Source organism: Somniosus microcephalus, chromosome 9 (assembly GCF_052327205.1).
Source record: "Somniosus microcephalus isolate GS21.2 chromosome 9, FLI_Smic_1.0, whole genome shotgun sequence".
NCBI lineage: Eukaryota > Metazoa > Chordata > Chondrichthyes > Squaliformes > Somniosidae > Somniosus > Somniosus microcephalus.
In genome coordinates this window covers 24,502,478-24,525,408 of record NC_140995.1, presented here as the reverse complement: position 1 = coordinate 24,525,408, position 22,931 = coordinate 24,502,478, and the positions used below count along the sequence as shown (strand labels likewise).

At 44.0% G+C, this 22,931-nt stretch overlaps 1 protein-coding gene across 1 annotated transcript in view; it reads right to left on the bottom strand.

Annotated features, from left to right (window-relative positions):
* Positions 1–484: 484 nt before the first annotated feature.
* The window catches only part of myom2b (myomesin 2b), a 158,351-nt gene continuing 135,904 nt past the window's right edge, over positions 485–22,931 (bottom strand). Inside the window, exons 31-37 of the mRNA XM_085996445.1 lie at positions 22,736–22,774; positions 22,252–22,357; positions 13,191–13,354; positions 6,615–6,651; positions 6,371–6,393; positions 6,185–6,240; positions 485–1,577 (exon numbers count right to left, since the gene is read on the bottom strand). Coding sequence (XP_085852571.1) covers positions 1,215–1,577; positions 6,185–6,240; positions 6,371–6,393; positions 6,615–6,651; positions 13,191–13,354; positions 22,252–22,357; positions 22,736–22,774 — 788 coding nt within the window. The 3' untranslated portion in view covers positions 485–1,214. The remainder of the gene's footprint in view (positions 1,578–6,184; positions 6,241–6,370; positions 6,394–6,614; positions 6,652–13,190; positions 13,355–22,251; positions 22,358–22,735; positions 22,775–22,931) is intronic.

The window sequence follows — 22,931 nt, the reverse complement described above, 5'->3', positions numbered from 1 at the left end:
CAGCGAACAGCCTTATGACAGAAGGAAAATCATTGATGGTTGGGCCGAATACCAGCCATTTGTGCTCTTTTGAATAAGTCGGTTGGCTGATGGATAGTTTTGTGTTCTAAGCCTAGGAACTGGGTTGAAACCACACATACCCATTTCACAAGGAATCTTTACAGTGAAAGAAGAGACTTTTATGACTTTAGTCTGCATTGAATTCAAGCTGAGCTCTGAGTTAAACTGAAGGTGTGCTATCCAGTCCCTTTGGGCTGGGAAATATTTTACAAATTTGCTTCCACATGCATGTGTTACTATTCCACGACCGGTGAAAATCGTACATCAAATAAAAAAAAGTGCTGAACAAATATTTCAGGCATTGAATCAAGAGTGAAATCATTAATACTATGTCATAATCCAGCCAATTTTTAAAAACATGTGACTTTAGATGCGAGAGTTATGAGACATGTCATGACATCAGTGTGAGACAGGAATACAAGTGTGCATCAGAGATTGCCATAAGAGGCCATTTTATTGGTGCAAAGCATAACAAACAAAGCACAGCAACTTCAGACATTGTAGGGATTAGTCAAGTGACACAGTTACAGTAGGAGTGAATTCTAGCCAAGGGTTGATATTAATTTGTGATATTAAAGCCCCTTGGAAGTAACAAAGTGACAATTAATTTGGAGGGTGTGAGATTCTAGCTGCTTATACATTCCTGTTTTTTTTTTAAACAACAGGTTGGCACCATCAGACCAGAAGAGCCTCTAAATAAACATAATTTTACTACTGCAGCTAACTAAAGCAATGCGTTCTGCAAAACCTTCATAGACTCGTTTTGACGCTGTCGCATTTACAACGATGAACTTCATTCCTCTGTAAACAACCAGGACCTCGTGGCCTTCAGTGCTCCTGGCCCATGCCAGGCGGGAAACTAATTAAAATTAATGTACGGAAAATCATGGGCTGGGGATGTGCATTTTCCCGACATGCGCCATCAGCATTGGCTAGGAGGACCAAGGCAGATAAATCACCCCTTAAATGATTTGGGAGGTTAAAAATGATCATCTAATGAATAAATGTTGCACGATACACCGAGGAAGAGGCCAAGATTGATTTTTTCCCCCCCCAATTCAAATTTCTATTTACTACATTAAGCTTCATTTGTAATTGTTCACTGCAGTTCAAGCTAAGTTTACAATAAGTTACCACCTTAAGTCATCTTTGCATTACTTTCTTCTTCCAACCCTTGAATCCTTATGAGGCTCTGCAGGTTTAGGAGGAGCTACCTTTGAGGGAGCCTTTGGCGGCTCTGGGGCTTTCGGAACCCCTCTTTTTACCAACGGGATCTCCTCGCCGTGTTTATAGACACTTACAGTGACATCAATTGTCTCGCCGCCATATTTGTTCCTGACGTTAATGCCATATTTTCCCGAATCGTCCGTGGTAACGCCTTTAATGGTCAGGGAAGCATATTTTCCCTGCTCGACAGTCGCACAGAGATGATCGTTCAACTCGAGATCTTTGTCATTCTTGAGCCAGGTCACATCAGGAGACGGGTCCCCAAACACAGTGGAAGTGAGACTCAGTGTCTGGAGCACAAGGCACAAAAGTAAGTTAAAGATCACAAAAACTTAATAGCTTTTACAATCGCAGCGTTGCAGGCAAGGCCGAGGCCCAGATTTTCGACCCTCTACTGACTCCATTTCATAACAACAACTTGTATTTATATAGTGCCTTTAACATAATAAAACGTCCCAAGGCGCTGCACAGGAGTATTTTAAGACAGAAAATTTGACACCGAGCCACACAAGGATAAATTAGGGCAGGTGACCAAAAGCTTGGTCAAAGAGGTAGATTTTAAGGAGCGTCTTAGAAAAGGAAAGAGAGATAGCGAGGCAGAGAGGTTCAGGCAGGGAATTCCAGCGCTTAGGGCCGAGGCAACAGAAGGCACGGCCACCAATGGTTGAGCAATTATAATCAGGGATGCTCAAGAGGGCAGAATTAGAGGAGCGCAGATATCTTGGGGGGGTTGTGGGGCTGAAGGAGATTACAGAGATAGGGAGGGGCGAGGCCATGGAGGGATCTGAAAACAAGGATGTGAATTCTGAAATTGAAGCGTTGCTTAACCGGGAGTCAATGTAGGTCAGCAAGCACAGGGGTGATGGGCGAATGGGACTTGATGCCAGTTAGGACACGGGCAGCAGCGTTTTGGATGACCTCAAGTTTACATAAGGTAGAATGTGGGAGGCCAGCCAGGAATGCGTTGGAATAGTCAAGCCTAGAGGTAATAAAGGCATGGATGAGGGTTTCAGCAGTGGATGAAGTGAGGCAAGGGCGGAGGAGGGCACTGTTACGGAGGTGGAAATAGGCGGTCTTAGTTATGCTGAGGATATGTGGTCAGAAGCTCATTTCAGGGTCAAATATGACGCCAAGGTTGCGAACGGGCCCCGAGCAAGTCAAAAACAAACTTACTGTCGACTTCCCATCTGTCTGCTGCAATTTAGGTAGCCAACGCTCCCGCCGGAAACAAACAGGGGTCCTCAATATTGCATGCATATCGGGGTGCTATCATGTAGGTAGTACCCCAATGCCATTTTGGTTGTTATCGGCGTGGCACCCAGTATACATGGGAGGCAAGAGCAGGAAACGGCCAGGACGTGCCTCAGTTAAAGGGGTTGGTGAAAGATGGTCTGGCAGCTTCATTAATAATTTTGGAAGGCCAAGTGCCTTCAGCATCACCTGAATTGCTCTTCCTGTACCATCTTCAATGTCCTCAGTCCCTTTATTACTGCCCTCCATCGCCACCACCCTCCCAGCCCCCTCCCCACGCCCCCCTCTTTAAGGTGTGTTGTGGTAATCCTGCCGGATTTCCCGCCCTCCCAAAACAGCAAGCTGCCTATCAGCTCTTGAAATGCATGGGCAGTTCACCAATTCAATATAAATGAGGCCGAACCATTGAAATGGTTCAGGCCTCTCGTCAAAAACATCAAACGGGCGTTAAGAATGCTCCAACCACTGCCCCTCTGGTGTACGCTGAAGGTCAAAACTGGGGCCATTATGTTTTCTCCACTTTGACAGGCATGTATTGCACACGAATGACCTTGTTAACTTTATTTGCAACTTTTTATATGAATTAAGCACCGACTCCGGGGAAAGGGGCGACACTGTAACAAGCTCCGAGTCTAGTTTCAGAAAGACAAATACTGCGACACAAGTTTTTGTGTGCCCTGCTCTATATCTCCCATTCCATCGCTCACAGTAAATCAGGTGGTATTCTGCTAAGGTGGAGTTGGTGGTTAAAGTGGTCCTGTTCCTTTAAGGTCACAAAGTCTGATTGCTATAATGTAAACACAGTCTGATCAGAATTTATTTGTTTGGTGAGGCAACAGAGCAGATTGCAATATGCTTATCATTTCAGGCGGAGGTTGCTCAAAGTTTAATTATTGTTTATCACAGAATCATAGATTCTTTCAGCACAGAAAGAGGCCATTCGGCCCATTGTGCCCGTGCCAGCTCTTTGAAAGAGATATCCAGTTAGTCCCAATCCCCCGCTCTTTCCCCATAGCCCTGCAAATTTTTCCCCTTCAAGTATATTTATCCAATTCCCTTTTGAAAGTTATTATTGAATCTGCTTCCACCACCCTTTCAGGCAGTGCATTCCAGATCATAACAACTCGGTGTAAAAAAAATGTTTCCTCATTTCATCGCTGGTTCTTTTGCCAATTACCTTAAATCTGGAAATACTCAGCAGGTCAGGCAGCATCTGTGGAGGGAGAAACGGAGTTAAAGTTTTAGGTCGATGACCTTTCATCAGAACTCGAAAGTCACAGTTCTGACAAAAGGTCATCGACCTGAAATGTTAACTCGGGTATTTGCCACTCGGCACTTCTGGCTGAAGATGGTTGCAAACACTTCAGCCTTGTCTTTTGCACTCTCGTGCTGGGCTCCACCATCATTGAGGATGGGGATATTCATGGAGCCTCCTCCTCCCGTTAGTTGTTTAATGGTCTACCACCATTCATGACTGGATGTGGCAGGACTGCAGAGCTTTGATCTGATCCATTGATTGTGGGATCGCTTAGCCCTGTCTATAGCATTCTGCTTCCACTTTTTAGCATGCATGTAGTCGTGTGTTGCAGCTTCCCCAGGTTGGTACCTCATTTTTAGGTACGCCTGGTGCTGCTCCTGGCATGCTCTTCTACACTCCTTATTGAACCAGGGTTGGTCCCCTGGCTTGATGGTAATGGTAGAAAGAGGGATATGCCAGGCCATGAGGTTACAGATTGGGGTGGAATACAATTCTGCTGCTGCTGATGGCCCACAGCACCTCATGGTTGCCCAGTTTTGAACTGCTAGATCTGTTCTGAATCTACCCCATTTAGCACGGTGGTAGTGCCACACAACACAACGGAGGGTGTCCTCAGTGTGAAGACGGGACTTCGTCTCCACAATGACTGTGCGGTGGTCACTGCTACCAATGCTGTCATGGACAGATGCATCTGCGACAGGTAGATTGGCGAGGACGAGGTGAAGTCGGTTTTTCCCTCGTGTTGGTTCTTTCACCACCTGTCGCAGGCCCAGACTGGCAGCTATGTCCTTCAAGACCCGGCCAGCTCGGTCAGTAGTGGTGCTACCGAGCCACTCTTGGTGATGGACATTGACGTTCCCCACCCAGAGTATATTCTGTGCCCTTTCTAAGGTCTTGACATCCTTCCTCCAAGAAGGTGGTGCCAAGAATTGATCCATTGATTGTGGGGTCGCTTAGCCCTGTCTCTAGCATGTTGCAATGCCAAGAATTGAAGATAATACTCTCGCTGAAGCCTAACCAGTGTTTAATAATGGTTTAGCATAACTTCCTTGCTTTTGTATTCTATGCCTCTGCTAATAAAGCCAAGGATTCTGTATACTTTTTTTTTTTAAAACAGCCTTCTCAACTTGTCCTGCCACCTTCAAAGATTTGTGTATATACACCCCCAGGTCTCACTGTTATTGCAGCCCCCTTTAAAATGGTACCATTTAGTTTATATTGTCTCTCCTCATTCTTCCGATCAAAATACATCACTTCACACTTCTCTGCATTAAATTGCACCTGCCATGTGTCTGCCCATTTCACCAGTCTGTCTATGTCCTCCTAAAGTCTGTTACTAGGTGACGTAATAAAACTCACTACACACTTGGTTTGAGCATAAAGCAAGGCTTTAATCAACTTGTTTCAGAACATGGAGGTCTAGTTGTACTTCACTAGTTCCTCGTCTTACAAAATGTCCCTGAACAGCTGGGGCCGACGCCCGAGTATTTATACTCCTTGGACGGCGCCACCAGCTGGCCATCCAGCGTTATTTCATGAGTAGTTTCTTATTGAATGATGAGATTTATAACACTACATTTTCGAGTTTTGTATCATCTGCAAACATTGAAATAATGCCCTGTATACCCAAGTCCAGGTCATTAATACATAACAAAAAGAGCACTGGGCCTAACACCGGCCCCTGGAGAACACTACTGTATACTTCCCTTCAGTCTGAAAAACAACTGTTCACCACTACTGTCTGCTTTCTGTCCCTTAGCTAATTTGTATTCACGCCACTGTCTCTTTAATCCCACTAGTTAGTTAGGGAAGTTTGCAGTTGGGAATCTGCTTAGCAGTTTCAGGATGTAGCTCAGAAGCAACCAGAGTTTAAAGGTTGTTTGGCATCTGAAGACAGTGCGACGTCGGTAATGTGAAGCAGCATTTTTTTTTAAACAACTTGCATTTATATAGCGCCTTTAACATAGTAAAATGTCCAAAGGCGCTTCACAAGAATGTTGTTAGACAAAAATTTGACATCAAATCACATAAGGAGATGTTACGACAGGTGACAAGGTAAGTTTTAAGGAGCGATTTCAAGGTGGAGAGAGAGATAGAGAGGCAGAGTGGTTTAGGGAGGGACTTCTAGCCCTTAGGACCTAGACAGCTGAAGGCATGGCCTCCAAAGGTGGGGTGAAGGAAATATGGGATGCACAAGAGGCCAGATTTGGAGGAAAGCAAAGTTTTTGGAGGATTTTAGGACTGGAGGAGGTTACAGTGATAGGGAGGGAGGGGTGAGGCCATGGAGGCATGAAGTGTTAAGCAGCTTTTTCAATAACCCTTTTAGAGTGAAAATAATAAAAAACGCTGGAGCACTGAAATCTGATTCAGATCATGCATTTGTCTTACCTTGCCTTCCATTATAGTTACCACGTCTGGCAATCCTCCTAATACTTTGCCACGATCTATAATGGGAAAATCGATGCTTAGTCAAATAAATCTTAACCATCTGTTTTTTGTATTATTATTTAATAGAGTTTGACACCAATTGAAATAATGTTTTTAATAAATAGGAAAATCAGACTCAGTACTTACTCTTCTCTGCAAAAGCTGCCGCTCTGAAAATGAGAATTAGAAAATTTAATTTAACAAAGCGGCATCTTTAAAACTCAATGATTTTTGTAATATTAATGCCAGCATATTTTCAGCTGACAAAGACAAAAGTTAATGAACAGGCGGCACGGAGAAATTGTGTTCTATGCAATAATTCCATTTGAAAGAGCATTTTGAAATTGCATGACCTGAAAATGAAACATATGTACACCACATGGAAACTTACTTCAGCCTCTGGAATTCAGTGTATGCCTCAGCATAAGCTGCAAAACAAATCAAAGAGACTTTTAAAATTAGCGTACAATAGTGTCCCTACCCGCACAGTTCAAAACTTACATAGGCACACATCTAATAGACATGTAGGTACAATTTTTAACTTTATGAACAATTAAATGACTTATAGAAAACTGCCCTGGATTATTCTGACACGTGACATGAATCAATTTATAGAGAAACGCTACCAAATTGGACCAGTTATTGCAGGACCTTTGTTTCCATTTGCCTCTCGCACAGCTACCATTTCCCTGTCATTAAGTTTACTGCACTGTAGCATCCTCTGTGTTGAATCCTCTCCTCCCCTACCTCCACTCTACCGTTTCAATTTTGATAGCATGAAGTTGCATCATTATGCTGCTGTGCAGAGACTGTTCCTTCAGAGCAAACCCCAAGAATAATTGGAACAACCACAAATATCACACTGGGCCCCTGCTCTGGCATCTTGGGAGCGACACTGGCCTTCAGCGTTCCACGATCAGCCCATGGTGGGAAGTCCCACTATTCTGCAAGGCTGCCCTGTACATTCCCTTCTTCCAATGGAAATCCATTACTGCCTCCTCCCCTCCCGCCGTGTTCGATAGTGTCATCAAACTTGTAACAATGTAAAGCCCAACAAAACAGAGGGAGGACGTCTTCACAAACAGTTTCAAAGATAAAGAAAAGCAGGGGAAGCACATCTAAACTACACAACATGTATTATTCAAAAGGAGGAGGGCTGGATTTTCCCTCAGGGCGGTATTGCCGTCGGAGGTGGGAATTTCAGCCAGCCAGTCCAATCCAGTAGTGATTATAACCTAAATAACAACAGAAAATGCTGGAAAAACTCAGCAGGCCAGGCAACATCCGTGGAGAGAGAAATAGAGTCAACGTTTTCCGGTCGAAACCCTTCTACAGAACTGAGAGAAAAGGCAGGAAATGAAACAAAAGGCAGTTTGGGGGCTGGGAAATGGGGGAGGGAATGAAAGGAGAGACATTAAGAGATATTCAAGGTGAGACGAGATAGTAATAGGACAGGTAAAGAAACAAACAATGGCTCTAGATGAAGTGTGAAATGCGCTGGCAGAGTGAGAGACAGCTGTCATGTGGGAGAGAGAGAGAAAAGGAAAAGGCACAAACCAAAAGTGTGGATAAAAAATATAAAAATATAATAGTGGCCGAGGTTATGATCTGAAATTGTTGAACTCAATGTTGCGTCCAGAAGGCTGTAAAGTGCCTAATTGGAAGATGAGGTGCTGTTCCTCGAGCTTACGCTGAGCTTCCGTGGAACAATGCAAGAGGCCGCAGACGGTGAGGTCTGAGTGGGAATGGAACGGTGAATTGAAATGACAGGCGACCGGAAGCTCGGGGGTCACCCTTACGGACTGAACGGAGGTGTTCCGCAAAGCGGTCACCCAATCTGCGTTTGGTCCCCCCAATGTAGAGGAGACCACTGTTATCTGGTGATTATAACCTACTGTCCTGGATCAGGGCCAATTATATGTGTAGTGTGGGTACCCAGTGAGATCTCTGTGCTATAGAGGGAGGCTGCTAATTCAATAGAGGGAAATACTGTGAAAGAAAGACTTGCATTTATATAGCGCCTTTCACGACCACCGGACGTCTCAAAGCGCTTTACAGTCAATGAAGTACTTTTGAAGTGGAATCACTGTTGTAATGTAGGAAACGCGGCAGCCAGTTTGCGCATAGCAAGCTCCCACAAACAGCAATGTGGTAAATGACCAGATAATCTGTTTTTTTGTTATGTTGGTTGAGGGAGAAATATTGGCCAGGACACCGGGGATAACTCCTCTACTCCTCTTCGAAATAGTGCCATGGGATCTTTTACGTCCACATGAGAAAGCAGACGGGGCCTCGGTTTAACGTTTCATCCGAAAGACGGTACCTCCAACAGTGCAGCACTCCTGCAGCACTGCACTGGAGTGTCAGCTTAGCTTTATGTGCTGAAGTCCCTGGAGGCGAGTGTGCTACCCACTGAGCCACAGCTGACACTGCTGGTGCTGCAACAGGGTACTTGCTGCTACTGCAGCAGAAAGGATCAGGAGCTACAGTTAAAGGAAGCAGAGGCCCAGGTGCTGGGAGGGCATAGGAGAGGTGGTCAGGACTAGGTCCCATCCCTCATGCGTTGGATTTGGTGTCCTCCCCACCGCTGCAGACTCAGCATTGCCACCCCTGTTCTAGTCTTAAAGTGGGTCAGTGGTACTATGGTAGAATGTAATTGAAAGCAGCCAGTTTCTCAAGCACCCCCTTCCCCTCACTGTCATTTAAATGTAGTGGGGCAGTTAAAGTATGGGCAGCCGAGATCCCTGCTGGAAGTAGGGGGGGTGGGGGGCGGTGAATTTGAGGGGCCTGATTAAGGGGCAGAGATTCGGTGGGAGGCCTCCTACGCCCATTTTACTTACTTTACCACCACAACATTGCCCAACACTGCATTGAGTAAAATGCAGATCTAAATCTCCTAGTTTCAATTTAGTGAATCACATCGAGATGTCATGCCAAGGAAGCCGAGAGATCAAGTTTGAGAGGTTAGATAAATATTCTGAAGTTTTACTGAATTTACTTTTGTGGGCCGAGTAAACCTACCTCAGGATATTAAATAGTAGAGTCCAGCATAGACTCCATCGCACATGGCCCATGGAGGAAACAGGCTCGATAGACCCAATAGCCTCTTTTCATTCTCCCTCCTATGGGGACTTGCCATTTTGGATCTTAACATGTGCCTGGAGATGCTCGAATGACTTTATTAATTAAGGCAGCCTGTCTGCATTCCAGGAGAGCTCCCTACATTTAAGTGTTAGTTTGGCCCAGTGCCTCCGAGTCTAAAGACCATGGGTTCAAGCCATGCTCCAGAGACTTGAGCATATAATGTAGGTTGACACTTCAGTGCAGTGCTGAGGGAGTGCTGTACTGTCGGAGCTGCCGTCTTTTGGATGAGACGTTAAACCGAGGCACCAAAAAAAACACGAGTGGTTACCATTCAAAAGTAATTAATTGGCCTTAAAGCACTTTGATACGACCTGAGGACATGAAAGATGCTATCAGTGCTTCAGACTGCTCCCTAAATCAATAAAAAGCCACCTGAGGCAGGAAATATTAGTGCCACTCAGGTACTGCGGTGTTCCGACTCCCTTTAATAGCAATACAAAGAAAGAGAGAGAAGTAAAACACCTCTCGGAATGAATTCACCTTCATTGCAGTTTCACAAATACTGATTACACAAGGTTAAAGAAAATTGGCAGACACCCTAACTCCAAAATTCCTGGTGGTTATGGGATCGTGCCTGGAGATGCCCTCCAGCACTGACCCCAACAGAGCGGGAGGTTACATAACATAAAGAACATAAGACGTAGGAGCAGGAGTAGGTCATTTGGCCCCTTGAGCCTGCTTGGCCTCAACTGCACATCCCTGCCCCTTACCATTCAAAAATCTGCCTATCTCCACCTTAAATATATTCAATGACTCCGCCTCCACAGCTCTCTGGGGAAGAGAATTCCACAGATTCACGACCCTCAGAGAAAAAATTCCTCCTCATTTCCATTTTGAATGGGTGCCCCATTATTTTGAAACGGTGCCCCCTAGTTCTAGAGTCCCCCACGAGGGGAAACATCCTCTCTGCATCTACCCTGTCAAGCCCCTTCAGAATCTTATGGGGGGAAAATTCAGTATCGCCCCGTTTAGGGCGCCATTATCGGCCGTGCGTAAAGTTTAGCGCCTGGCTCTAATTATCGTCTCTGATGGCAAACTTGGCTTTTATCGCCCCTGGAGGTGATTGGAGCGCTAAATCAGGTGCTTCACACCTGTCTTAAGGTGCAAAGGCCGAGGAGCGAGGTGCTACCTCAGAGCGCTGGCGAAGCAAGGAAGGGCAAATCAAAATGAACCTGCAAAGTGCTGCTCAGTACCCAAAACTCCTTCACACAGCGTTGAATCTCTCCAGAAGTCTCTCTCTCTCTCAAAATTCGTGGTGCAAAAATATCACCAAAGAAAAAGGCAGGAAGCGGTCGCCTTTAAATAGCGCTCCCCCAGTCCCTTTCTGACTGCAAAACGCTCCCCTCAACCTGCTGTTGCTAGCGGCAGGCGGTAAGGCAGGGGGCGCCACTCAATATCCAGACTGGGGCGATGCACACTCGACTGACGTCACGATCTGCTGGTGCAGGAGATCGTGGTGGTAGTGTTTAGCGCCGCCGCAAAATGTCTAGTTAATTTCACGAGCGGCGCAAACATCGCCACGCCCGGGCGCTAGTTGCTTTGTGCCCCATTAGCACCCTCTTAAGGTGATAACGGGAGGCGCAAACAACTGAATTTTTCCCCCTATTTGTTTCAATAAGATCCCTCTCATTCTTCTAAACTCCAATGAGTATAGGCCCAACCAGCTAAACCTTTCTTCAGAAGACAACCCCTTCATCTCCGGAATCAACCTCGTGAACCTTCTCTGAACTGCCTCCAATGCAACTATATCTTTCCTCATTTACATGAAGCCAGCGGGCGCCTGTGCCACTACGGGCAGCTCTCGGGCACCTGCCTGATCCCATGTAAAATCTGGCACTTGCCTGCCACTGGGGTGGGTCACCTAGAACCCACCTTTTCCCAAGACTCCAACCAGCTTCCCTTCTTCAGTCCTCTTACACAAGAGGACTAATCCAATACATGTTAGAAAAATCCTATTTCTTCAAGGGTTCAGGCCACTGCCCTTGCCGGGTGAAGTGCGCTTCTGGAGCTCAGTATTATCTCACTCAATATACCAACATCAGGTCCCAGTGGAGTGCGAACACCCTCCGTAGGCAGCTCTGTTCCCCAGCTCTGCCCTGGGGCCGCCCCCTCACATCATTTGTCTTGTAAGGGGCGGGAGGGGCAACGGTTCTATCCCTTTCCAGGCCAAAGGAACATCCCTAAAATGGTGGCGACCCTGCACAACTGGCCACCTGGTGTTTTCCAGAGGGTTCTGCCAGAGTTACAGCGGGAGTCCGGCAGAACCCTCAAGGAAATTTGGAGTTTCCGTCACTAGACCTCTGGCCACTTGAGCCAATCCTGACCGCTTGACTGCCAGAGACCGCAGATACATTCTTGCCACTATTCTGCCAGTGACAGATGTATTCACAATGGAATTCTAGAGACTCAAACACATAGCCAGTAAAGGTCTGCCAAGGACTCTGAACCACTTCAACTACAAGACAAACGGGTCAGAATTGATTAAACCAACAATTTAATGAAAATAATTAAAAATTACACTAGCAGATTGCTTTTCTTTTGATTTCCACTGCCCTTTGTGTGAAGAAGTGCTTCCTGACATCACCCTTGAACTGCTGAGCTCTAGATGGAGTTAAGATACAGATCAGCCACAATCTAATTGAACGCCGCAAAAGGCTTGAAGGGCTGAATGGCCTACTCCTGTTTCTATGTTCGTGCATAAACTTGAACATCCTGAAGTTGCAGTCAGTCATTCACTGCTCCGACACAGGTTGCGCTGTGGAACCCCCCCCACCCCTATAGCCGACAATCAGTGAAACTGACGAAAACTTGAGCTTTCTGCGCTAATATCGCTGTTAAACATCTTGTTAAATGTTAAGCCTTGTTGGAATAGATGTAACTGGGGTTTTAACTGTGTATTGACTGCTAAACAACTGTTCTCGCCCTGAAAAATTAATTTTATATTTGTGGAATGTCAAATTTCTTCATTATGATAAAGGTTACTGGGTTTAAAAAAAAATGTTTTTAAGTTTGTTCATGATATTTCAGCTTCTACTTTAACCCCATGTGTATGTCCCAATCTTTATTTCGCTCTCTAACATTTTTTTTTAAAGTGCTATTTTATTTCCTGGTTTGCTGTCTGAGAATTTTTCAATGTGATTGGCTGCTTAGACGGATTGATGACATCATCATAACGCTACAAATCGATTACACGTCGAGAAACCTCACGTTTTCGCCACAGAGATCGCGAGAACTCTGGGCATCGTTCTTCAAGGTCAGCGACCATCGCCGCCGCTGAGCGCAAATTATGGGCCCATGTGATGGGATCTACAGCTTGGGGGCGGGGGGGGGGTTGCGGGGAGAGAGAAAAATCAAACAACTGAATGAAGAAAAGGTCAAGTGATCTGAAGCACATCCAATTCTGAATTGGGTCAAACTCAGAAACAAATCCAAAACACACAGTTCAAGGTTCCATTGGTTCTGCTGTTTTTCTTACTGATAACCCAAGTGTTTAGAGTATTCCGTCTGAGAAACTAATCAGCCAGTCCAATTCTCTTGAAAAATCCTGTAGATAGGATGCAACCAGCCGAAAGAAAACTGTGACTTTGAGAGTGGAATGGAAACGTATTTTAGGCATAAGGAAGCTGCGTTATATTTTTATCAAGGCAGTTGACATATCATTGACAAGAACTATAAATAGTAGTTAATTCAAATCTTCGCAATTACATTCCAAATATATAAATGACCTTTTATTAAGGATAGTATAGAGGAGTCCATACATTTGATATGCTGAAGTCAGACAGATATTAAAAAATAAGTATCACATTCTGAATGAGTGGCTTACCCTCTCCAGAAAGGTCAAGATTCCGTTTATAAGAGGTTTTGCCATCAAAAATCTCCATTGTGTATTTGCCTTTGTCTCGCTCAGTTGGTTCACAGATCTGCATCCAAACCTGTTCAGCGCTTCCACCAATTCTCATTTTTTCAGATGATGCAATCTTTGAATCTCTAAATCCAAACGGAAAGCAGTATTTATAAGACATTCACAAAAAAGCAGATAATAGCAAGGCTACATATGCGGACAGAAATTGATGTCATGCACTTAACAGTCTATTCAGCGTGTACAAAGTAGCATTGCCAGACAGAATTAGACATTAAGGATATGGCATCTGCTGCAGTATGAACTAGCTATGGTCAATAATATAGTAATTAGCCACCCACAAACTCTTTAAACAAAGTAATCAATGTACTAAATAAAAGAAAAAATGGACTTTACAGTTTTATTCATTTTATTTATTGATTTCTGAATTACTGTGGAGCTTCATGCCTCGAACAGTCTACGATAATCTATAGAAAGCTGTGGTGTAATTGAATCAACCTACAGTGAGTGCACTGGAGTCGCAGGACCTTTACTAGAAATCTCTCTGCTCTGGGCAAACATCGACTCCGCAGAAATCGATGGAGTGAATTGTGCAACTTGCTCTGAAGTCTGGTTTCCCCCCGCTAAGCAGCTGCTGTGAATTGGAAAGTGAGCAGCAACAGAAACCAGGGCGACTGAGCCGGCAACTGACGCCAGGCCAGACCGTCAAAGACGGTGGCCGGGAATTTCCTCGGAGCTGCATCTAAACGGGAGTTTCCGCTGCACATCCGACGGAGTTGCGGCAGTGGAGCGGGAGCGGCTCCGAGGAAATCCACGGACAAAAAAATGTTGTCGTGTGAAACGCTTTTGTGCCACTGATAATGGGAGACTGTTTCCTGATTACTTTTATGATCTCTGAATGGTGTTAAACAGTTGTGGGTTTAGAAGAGGATGAGAGAAACTGAGTGAGTAAACTACCGCTGCAAATCTTTAAAAAAAAAAGGTGCTATAGCTTGTGTGCGCTATTTGATTTCACATAACTTCAATGAAGGGAATTTTCGGCATGAACTAGTTACCATGGAAATGATTTTATAAGGTGGTATAAATCTCGCATACTACAGACTCTGACTGCTGCAAGTGTTTGATGTCAAGAAAATTATTGAAAGGGAATCCAAGATGTCAAAGTGAGATATCAGATCGTCCTTTAGAGAAATGTTGCTATTGTTCTACTGTGCAGCAAAACCAGAAATTATACAACTGGTAAAATAAATACACGTCAGTTTAATGTCTTATTTTTCATAATAATGTTCAACTAATGTTGCTCAATATAGCTCGGCCAGAAAGATTAGCTTGTGGCCATAGACTTTGTAGATAGGAGAATCTTACAGCTTTAAATGACGTAAATGATCAGTTAACTACTGAGGGAGTGCTGCCGTCTTTCAGATGACACGTTGAACGAAGCCCCCGTCTGCCCTCAGGTGAACATAAAAGATCCCATAGCATTATTCAAAGAAAAGATCCCATAGCATTATTCAAAGAAGAGCAAGGGAGTTCTCCTGGTGTCTTGGCCAATATTTTCCCCTCAACTAACACCTAAAACAGATGATCTAGGCATTTATCTTGCTGCTGTTTTTTGGGACCTTGCTGTGCTCAAATTGACTGCTGTGTTCCTACATTACAACGGTGACTACACATCGAAAGTATCTCATTGGCTGTGAAGCGCTTTGGGATGTCCTGAGGTCGTGAAAGGCGCTATGCAAATCCTTCCTTCCTTTAAATATTACCATTAAATATCACCATTAAATGTTGGCTCTCCCATGAGAAAGATGAGCATTTTTTTTATTTTGATCTTCATCCCAATGCAGGCTTCACAGAGCAGCAGAATGCCACTGTTGTGTCACAGAGGCGTGGGCGCTTGCTGCTATTATTTAAATAATCCCTTCTCGGGGATTTGGGATGGGGTCACTGGCAGGTCAAAGCAACAGGTAGAATTCCACCATGCCACACTCTGGCAGCGCAAATGTGTCATGCAATTTGCACCTATTAACTCCTCACTGCGAAACAGTTCCATGGGTCAACCTCTCGTAGCCCGTCCATGTGCTGATTGCTTATTTGTGAGCCTTGACAGTGATCAATTACGGGGTCGTCGTCATAACAACAACAACTTGTATTTATATAGCGCCTTTAACGAAATAAAACGTCCCACGGCGCTGCACACGAGTATTTTAAGACAAAAATTTTTACACTGATCCACATAAGGAGAAATTAGGGCAGGTGACCAAAAGCTTGGTCAAAGAGGTAGGTTTTAAGGAGCGGCTTAAACGAGGAAAGAGAGGTAGAGAGGTTTTGGCAGGGAATTCCAGAGCTTAGGGCCGAGGCAACAGAAGGCACGGCCACCATTGATTGAGTGATTATAATCAGTGATGCTCAAGAGGGCAGAATTAGAGGAGTGCAGATACCACTGACTGCAGTGCTGTCCTTGCCCGACATCCACATATGCTAACCTCTAACAGAGATAGTGATGAACAGCAGGAACCCTGGCCATTTTTTTCTTCTATCTTCTCCTATCTTCAAAGTCTATGGCCACAACCCAGGGGCACCAAGACTAATTCAACACCTCCACTGCCAGCTCAGCGGAGACCATCTAATTCACAAAAGACTTGCATTTATATAGCGCCTTTCACGGCCGCCAGACATTCCAAAGAACTTTACAGCCAATGAAGCACTATTTGGAGAGTAGTCACTGTTGTAATGTGAGAAATGCAGCAGCCAATTTGTGCACAGCAAGCTCCCACAAACAGCAATGTGTTGATGACCAGATAATCTGTTTTATTGATGAGGGATAAATATTGTCCCAGGACAGCGGGGATAACTCCCCTGCTCTTCTTCGAAATAGTGCCATCATTTACATGGATCATTTACATCCACCTGAGGGAGAAGACGGGGCCTCGATTTAACGTCTCATCCGAAAGACAGCCCCTCCGACAGTGCAGCACTCCCTCAGTACTGCACTGGAGCATCAGCCTAGATTTTTATTTAAAAAAAAATTAATTACATATTTAAAATGAATTAAAATTACATTTAATTAAATATTTTAATAAATATTTTTATGGGGCTAAAAATAAACTTACCCTTTTGAAGAGTATTTTAAATTTTAAATGAGTTATCAAATTTAATTTTTCTATTTTTTAAAATTCTTAAGCTGGTAAAAGCAGGCCTTATGGCTGCTTTTACCAGGCGTAAGAATTTGACAGGCATTCAGTGGGCGGAGGTTCTGCAGAAAGCGGAACTATCCGCCCGCAGAGGCCCTTCTCCAGGGCAGGTGTCCGATCTGTCAAGAGCATTCTTGACAGATCGCAAGTGCCGGTTTTCAGCACATGCGCTTGGCATGCCCGAAACCGGCATTTCCGATGTCCCTACGGGCATGTACACAGTGCGTACACACCCGTAAGGATCGGAATATCCGGGCCATTATTGAATCTGCTTAATCAGCCCTTTCAGCCAGTGCATTCCAGATCACAACAACTCGCTGCGTAAAACAAATTCTGCTCATGTCACCTTTGGCTCTGCTGCCAATTACCTTAAATCTGTGCCCTTCTGCCACTGGAAACAGTTTCTCCTTATTTACTCTATCAAAACCCTTCATGATTTTGAACACCTCTTTAAATCTCCCCTTAACCTTCTCTGCTCTAAGGAGAACAACCCCAGCTTCTCCGGGCGCTCCACATAACTGAAATCCCTCATCCCTGGTACCACTCTAGTAAATCTCTTCTGCACCCTCGCCAATGCCTTGGCATCATTCCTAAAGTTAGTGCCTGGAATTTGACACAATACTCCAGCTGAGGCCTAACCAGCGACTTATACAGGTTTAGAATAACTTCCTTGTCTTTATACTCTCTGCCTCTGTTCATAAAGCCAAGGATCCTGTATGCCTTTTTAACAGCCTTCTCAACTTGTTCTGCCACCTTCAAAGAATTGTGTTTGTACACCCCCAGGATTCTCTGTTCCTGCACTCCCTTTAAAATTGTGCCATTTAGTTCATATGACCTCGCCTCATTCTTCCTACCAAAATGATTCACTTCACACTTCTCTGCATTAAATTGCATCTACCATGTGACTTCCCATTTCATCAGTCTGTCTATGTCCTTCTGAAGTCTGTTACTATCCTCTTCACTCTTTACTATATTTACTATATTTCTGAGTTCCGTGTCAGCTGCAAACTTTGAAATTATGCCCTGTATACCCAAGTCCAGGTCATTAATGAAAAAAAGCAGTGGTGCTAATACCGACCTCTGGGGGGCACCACTGCACACTTTCCTCCAGTTTGAGAAACAACCGTTCACCACTACTCTCTGCTTTCGTGTCCCTTAGCCAATTTCATATCCATGTTACCATTGCCAGTGCTGGGACTAGAATCCTGGTGAATCGAATAACTAGGGCTGTAGAGAGGGCTTTAAACTAATTAGTGGGGGGGAGGTTTCAAGAGAGCAAAAAATAAAAATGTCAGTGGAGAAGGCAATAGAGCAAGGTAGCAGTGGGGGAATTAAAAACCAGAGCGTGTCAGGAAGGGATAGAATGTATAAAGATAAAGGTAAAGTAGCAAAGGGGGTAAAAGCAGGAATAAATTGTCACAAAACATATTTAAAAGTTCTTTATCTGAATGCACACAGCATTCGTAACAAAATAGATGAGTTGACGGTACAAATAACTACACATGGGTATGATCTGGTGGCCATTACAGAAACATGGCTGCAAGGTGACCATGACTGGGAACTAAACATCCAGGGGTATTTGACAATTAGGAAGGACAGACAGAAAGGAAAGGGAGGTGGGGTGGCTATGTTAATAAAGGATGGAATCACTGCAATAGTGAGAAATGATGTTGGGTCAAAGGATCAGGATAGTGAAACGGTTTGGGCGGAGATAAGGAATAATAAGGGAAAAAAGTCACTAGTGGGCGTAGTCTATAGGCCTCCTAACAGTTGCAACTCTGTTGGTCAGAGTATAAATCAGGAAATAGTTGGGGCTTGTAATAAGGGAATAGCTATAATCATGGGGGATTTTAACTTTCATATTGACTGGACAAATCAAATTAGGCAGGGCAGCCTTGAGGAAGAGTTCATAGAGTACATTAGGGACGGGTTCCTTGAGCAGTATGTTACTGAACCAACCAGGGGGCAGGCAATCTTAGATCTGGTCCTGTGTAATGAGACAGGATTAATAAAAAATGTCCTAGTAAAGGATCCCCTTGGAATGAGTGACCATAACATGGTTGAATTCCAAATTCAGTTGGAGGGTGAGAGAGTTGGATCTCAAACCAGCATACTAAGCTTAAATAAAGGAGACTATGAAGGTATGAGAGCAGAGTTGACTAAAGTGGACTGGGAAAATAGATTAAGGTGTAAGATGGTACATGAGCAGTGGTGTACATTCAAGGAGATATTTCACAACTTTCAAGAAAAATATATTCCACTGAGGAAAAAGGGGCATAAAAGAAAAGACAGCCATCCGTGGCTAAGTAAAGTAATAAAGGATAGTATCCAACTGAAAACAAGGGCATATAAAGTAGCCAAATCTAATGGGAGGATAGAAGATTGGGAAGCATTTAAAAGCCAGCAAACAATAACTAAAAGATTAATTAAGAAAGGGAAGATAGATTATGAAAGTAAACTGGCAAAAAATATAAAAACAGATAGCAAGAGTTTCGACAGTTATATCAAAAGAAAAAGGGTGGCTAAAGTGAATGTTGGTCCCTTAGAGAACGAGACTGGGAAATTACTGGTGGGGAACATGGAGATGGCAGAAACGCTGAACAGATATTTTGTATCAGTCTTTACAGTAGAGGATATTAAAAAATATCCCAACACTGGACAAACAGGGGGCTATAGGGGGGGAGGAGCTAAACATGATTAAAATCACTAAGGAGGTGGTACTCGGTAAGATAATGGGATTAAAGGTGGATAAATCCCCTGGACCTGATGGCTTACATCCTAGCGTCTCGAGAGAAGTGGCGGTGGGGATTGCGGATGCATTAATGGTAATTTTCCAGAACTCCCTGGATTCAGGTAAGGTCCCAGCAGATTGGAAAACTGTTAATGTAACGCCCTTATTTAAAAAGGGAAGTAGACAAAAGGCTGGAAACTATAGACCAGTTAACCTAACAGCTGTGGTTGGTAAAATGTTGGAGTCCATTATTAAGGAAGCAGTAACAGGACATTTGGATAAGCATAATTTAATCGGACAGAGTCAGCATGGTTTTATGAAGGGGAAGTCATGTTTGACAAATTTGCTCGAATTCTTTGAGGACGTAACAAACAGGGTGGATAAAGGGGAACCAGTGGATGTGGTGTATTTGGACTTCCAAAAGGCATTTGACAAGGTGCCACACAAAAGATTACTGCAGAAGATAAAAAAATCACAGGATTGGGGGTAATATACTGGCATGGATAGAAGATTGGCTATCTAACAGAAAAGAGAGAGTTGGGATAAATGGTTCATTCTCGGGTTGGCAATGTGTGACTAGTGGTGTTCCGCAGGGGTCAGTGCTGGGACCCCAACTCTTTACAATCTATATTAATGATTTGGAGGAAGGGACCGAGTGCAACATATCCAAGTTTGCCGACAATACAAAGATGGGAGGGAAAGCAGTGAGTGAGGAGGACATAAAAAACCTGCAAAAGGACATAGACAGGCTAAGTGAGTGGGCAGAAATTTGGCAGATGGAATATAATGTTGGAAAGTGTGAGGTTATGCACTTTGGCAGAAAAAATCAAAGAGCAAGTTATTATCTAAATGGAGAGAACCTGCAAAGTGCTACAGTACAAAGGGATCTGGGGGTCCTGGTGCATGAAACACAGAAGGTTAGTATGCAGGTACAGCAGGTGATCAGGAAGGCCAATGGAATCTTGGCTTTTATTGCAAGGGGGTTGGAGTATAAAAGCAGGGAAGTCTTGCTGCAGTTATACAGGGTACTGGTGAGGCCACACCTGGAATGCTGCGTACAGTTTTGGTTTCCATATTTAAGAAAAGATATACTTGCTCTCGAGGCAGTTCAGAGAAGGTTCACTCGGTTGATTCCAGAGATGAGGGGGTTGACTTATGAGGAAAGGTTGAGTAGGTTGGGCCTCTACTCATTGGAATTCAGAAGAATGAGAGGCGATCTTATCGAAACATATAAGATTGTGAGGGGGCTTGATCGGGTGGATGCGGGGAGGATGTTTCCACTGATGGGTGAGACTAGAACTAGGGGGCATAATCTTAGAATAAGGGGCTGCCATTTCAAAACTGAGATGAGGAGAAACTTCTTCACTCAGAGGGTAGTAAATCTATGGAATTTGCTACCTCAGAGAGCTGTGGAAGCTGCGACATTAAATAAATTTAAAAAGGAGATAAGGCAGTTTCCTAGCTGATAAGGGAATTAGGGGTTACGGGGAGCGGGCAGGGAAGTGGACGTGAGTCTAGGTTCGGATCAGCCATGATCCTATTGAATGGCGGAGCAGGCCCGAGGGGCCGTATGGCCTACTCCTGCTCCTACTTCTTATGTTCTTATGTTCTTATGTCCCTTTAATCCCATGAGCTTCAATTGTTAAAACAATTCTAAATCCTGCATGCACTGAAGATGTTATTTAATTCTAATGCCGATTTTTTTCTAGTTTATAATGAATGATAGTTTTCTTTACCGAGCCATGGTTTATACCTGAAGTTTCTTTAGAAAAAAAGGGCCCACTAAGTTAATCATAAAATTAAATTGTATGAAAATAAAAAGGTAGCTCCCCAAGTTAAAGAATGCATTGCGCCTTGTGTCCCTGTATAATCGAAGGGGTAATGGAGGTTTTCTTTACGATTTCGTACATTCTTTTGAGAGCACTACATGATTGGTTAAAACTCAAACTGCTTCAGAGAGTTATTGGGCTGGATTTTGTGAATGGAGGCGAGTTGGAGGCGGGACTGCTGCTTGTCGTGTCAATGTCCCGCCTCCATCCTCGCCTGACCAATCAGAGGGATTTTCTCCTGATTGAGCTCGTTAAGCCTGACCTGCGGGCTCAGCAGGCCAATTAGGGAGGAAGTCACTGACAGAGCACGTCAATGTCAGATGTGTTATCTGTCAAGACTTCTTGAAAGAAGAAATGACAGCGTTTGATAGCTCTGTGAAGCTGTCAAACACTGCCATTCTCTTTAGTTTGATGAGCCTTTATGGTGAGGACTCATCAAACCTTTCAACTTTGTAAATTTCACATGTCTGTAGGATCGGAGGTTCCAACAGCCAGTCTGTGAAATTGACAAGGAGGATGTCGGCTCTCCCCATCCAGCGCGGCTAAAGGCTGTAGAAAGAAAACAAGGTAAGTGCACACTTTTTTAAACTTATCAGTCACCTTGCATACTTACCACTGCACACTTGCACCCATCACTCACCTCTACACCTTACTTCCAGGTGCCTCCGACCGCCACAGACCTCCTCCACGCCTCCTCCAACCTGGCGGGGTTCTCCGAAGTTGGGAAGCCTTCACCCGAGAAGGTGAAATGGCACTAATCCCTTTTTTCTACCTGTTAACTACCTGGATTAAATGCCTTTCCCGCCTCCAGGAGATGGGACCCGAAGCTGCACATCTTCCCGCCTCCTGGCAAAAGGGCACGGAGGCGGGATGGGGGTGGGTTTGCCATCCGCCCCCACTTTCTCCGATTTTACCGGCTGTCCCGTCTCCATGCCCGCCTCCTCGGGGCTTGGAAAATCCAGCCCGTTATTTTTAATTACTGTATTTTAGTAGACTTCAAATAATAATCCACAACCTTAGAAAAAAATTGGCCTTATAAATTAGGTTGTGTATAAAAAAAAATCCATAGAACAGGAATAGCTACAATCATTCAGGAAATTGTTTTTGGATTTTCACTTTCTAATTACTCAACTTACTTCACTGATCAGGTAGCTTTACTTGTTAAGTAGAGCTAAGCACAAGTCTGCATGGCCACAATACAGTGTAAAGCACATACTTCCTCAACATGCCATTAATCTACTTATTCCGATGCATGTTAATATAGGTTCACATACTTGTGATACCAGAAAACCTTCATGTCCTCCATGTAGTACTTCAAGGAGGATTGAATTCGGATTCCTTCTGGGGTGCATTTGATCTTCAGTTCAGAAGCAGACAGTCCTGAAAGTTAACACATCTTAAACTAGTGCACGCACGCATATATTGGGCGAGACAAGAAGATTCAGTATTTCTTTTAGCTCATACGTTAAATATTACACAAGGTAAAAAAAAAAACGGTCATCAAAATACACAGCTTGCAAGTCAGACAGTCCCATTTTGAAATATTCGGGAACCTGGGATAAATTTCTGCTGCTCATTGCCACTGACTAGCTTTGTAAATACTGTGACATAACACAGAATTCACAAAGTGCAATAGCAACCTCTAGTGGCATGAAAAGCAAGCTCATGTATGTACTTCCAGCGACGTGCAACAGGGCAGGAAACATAAATAATTATTATGGAGCGCAACAGGGCTAAGTTGGAAATACAGTCACTTACCACTGATTTTGCTCATTTCCTGGACAATTTCTTCATACACTGAAAGAGAGAGAAGATTACATTTTCTTTTGTTTATTATACATGTGACTGTTTAATGCGATTATATGAAAATTCATTTGTTGTTTACAGAGGCAGTTACCTGTTTATTTAATATGTTAACTGTTCATTCGCAAACGTTCATGTAACATAACTTCAA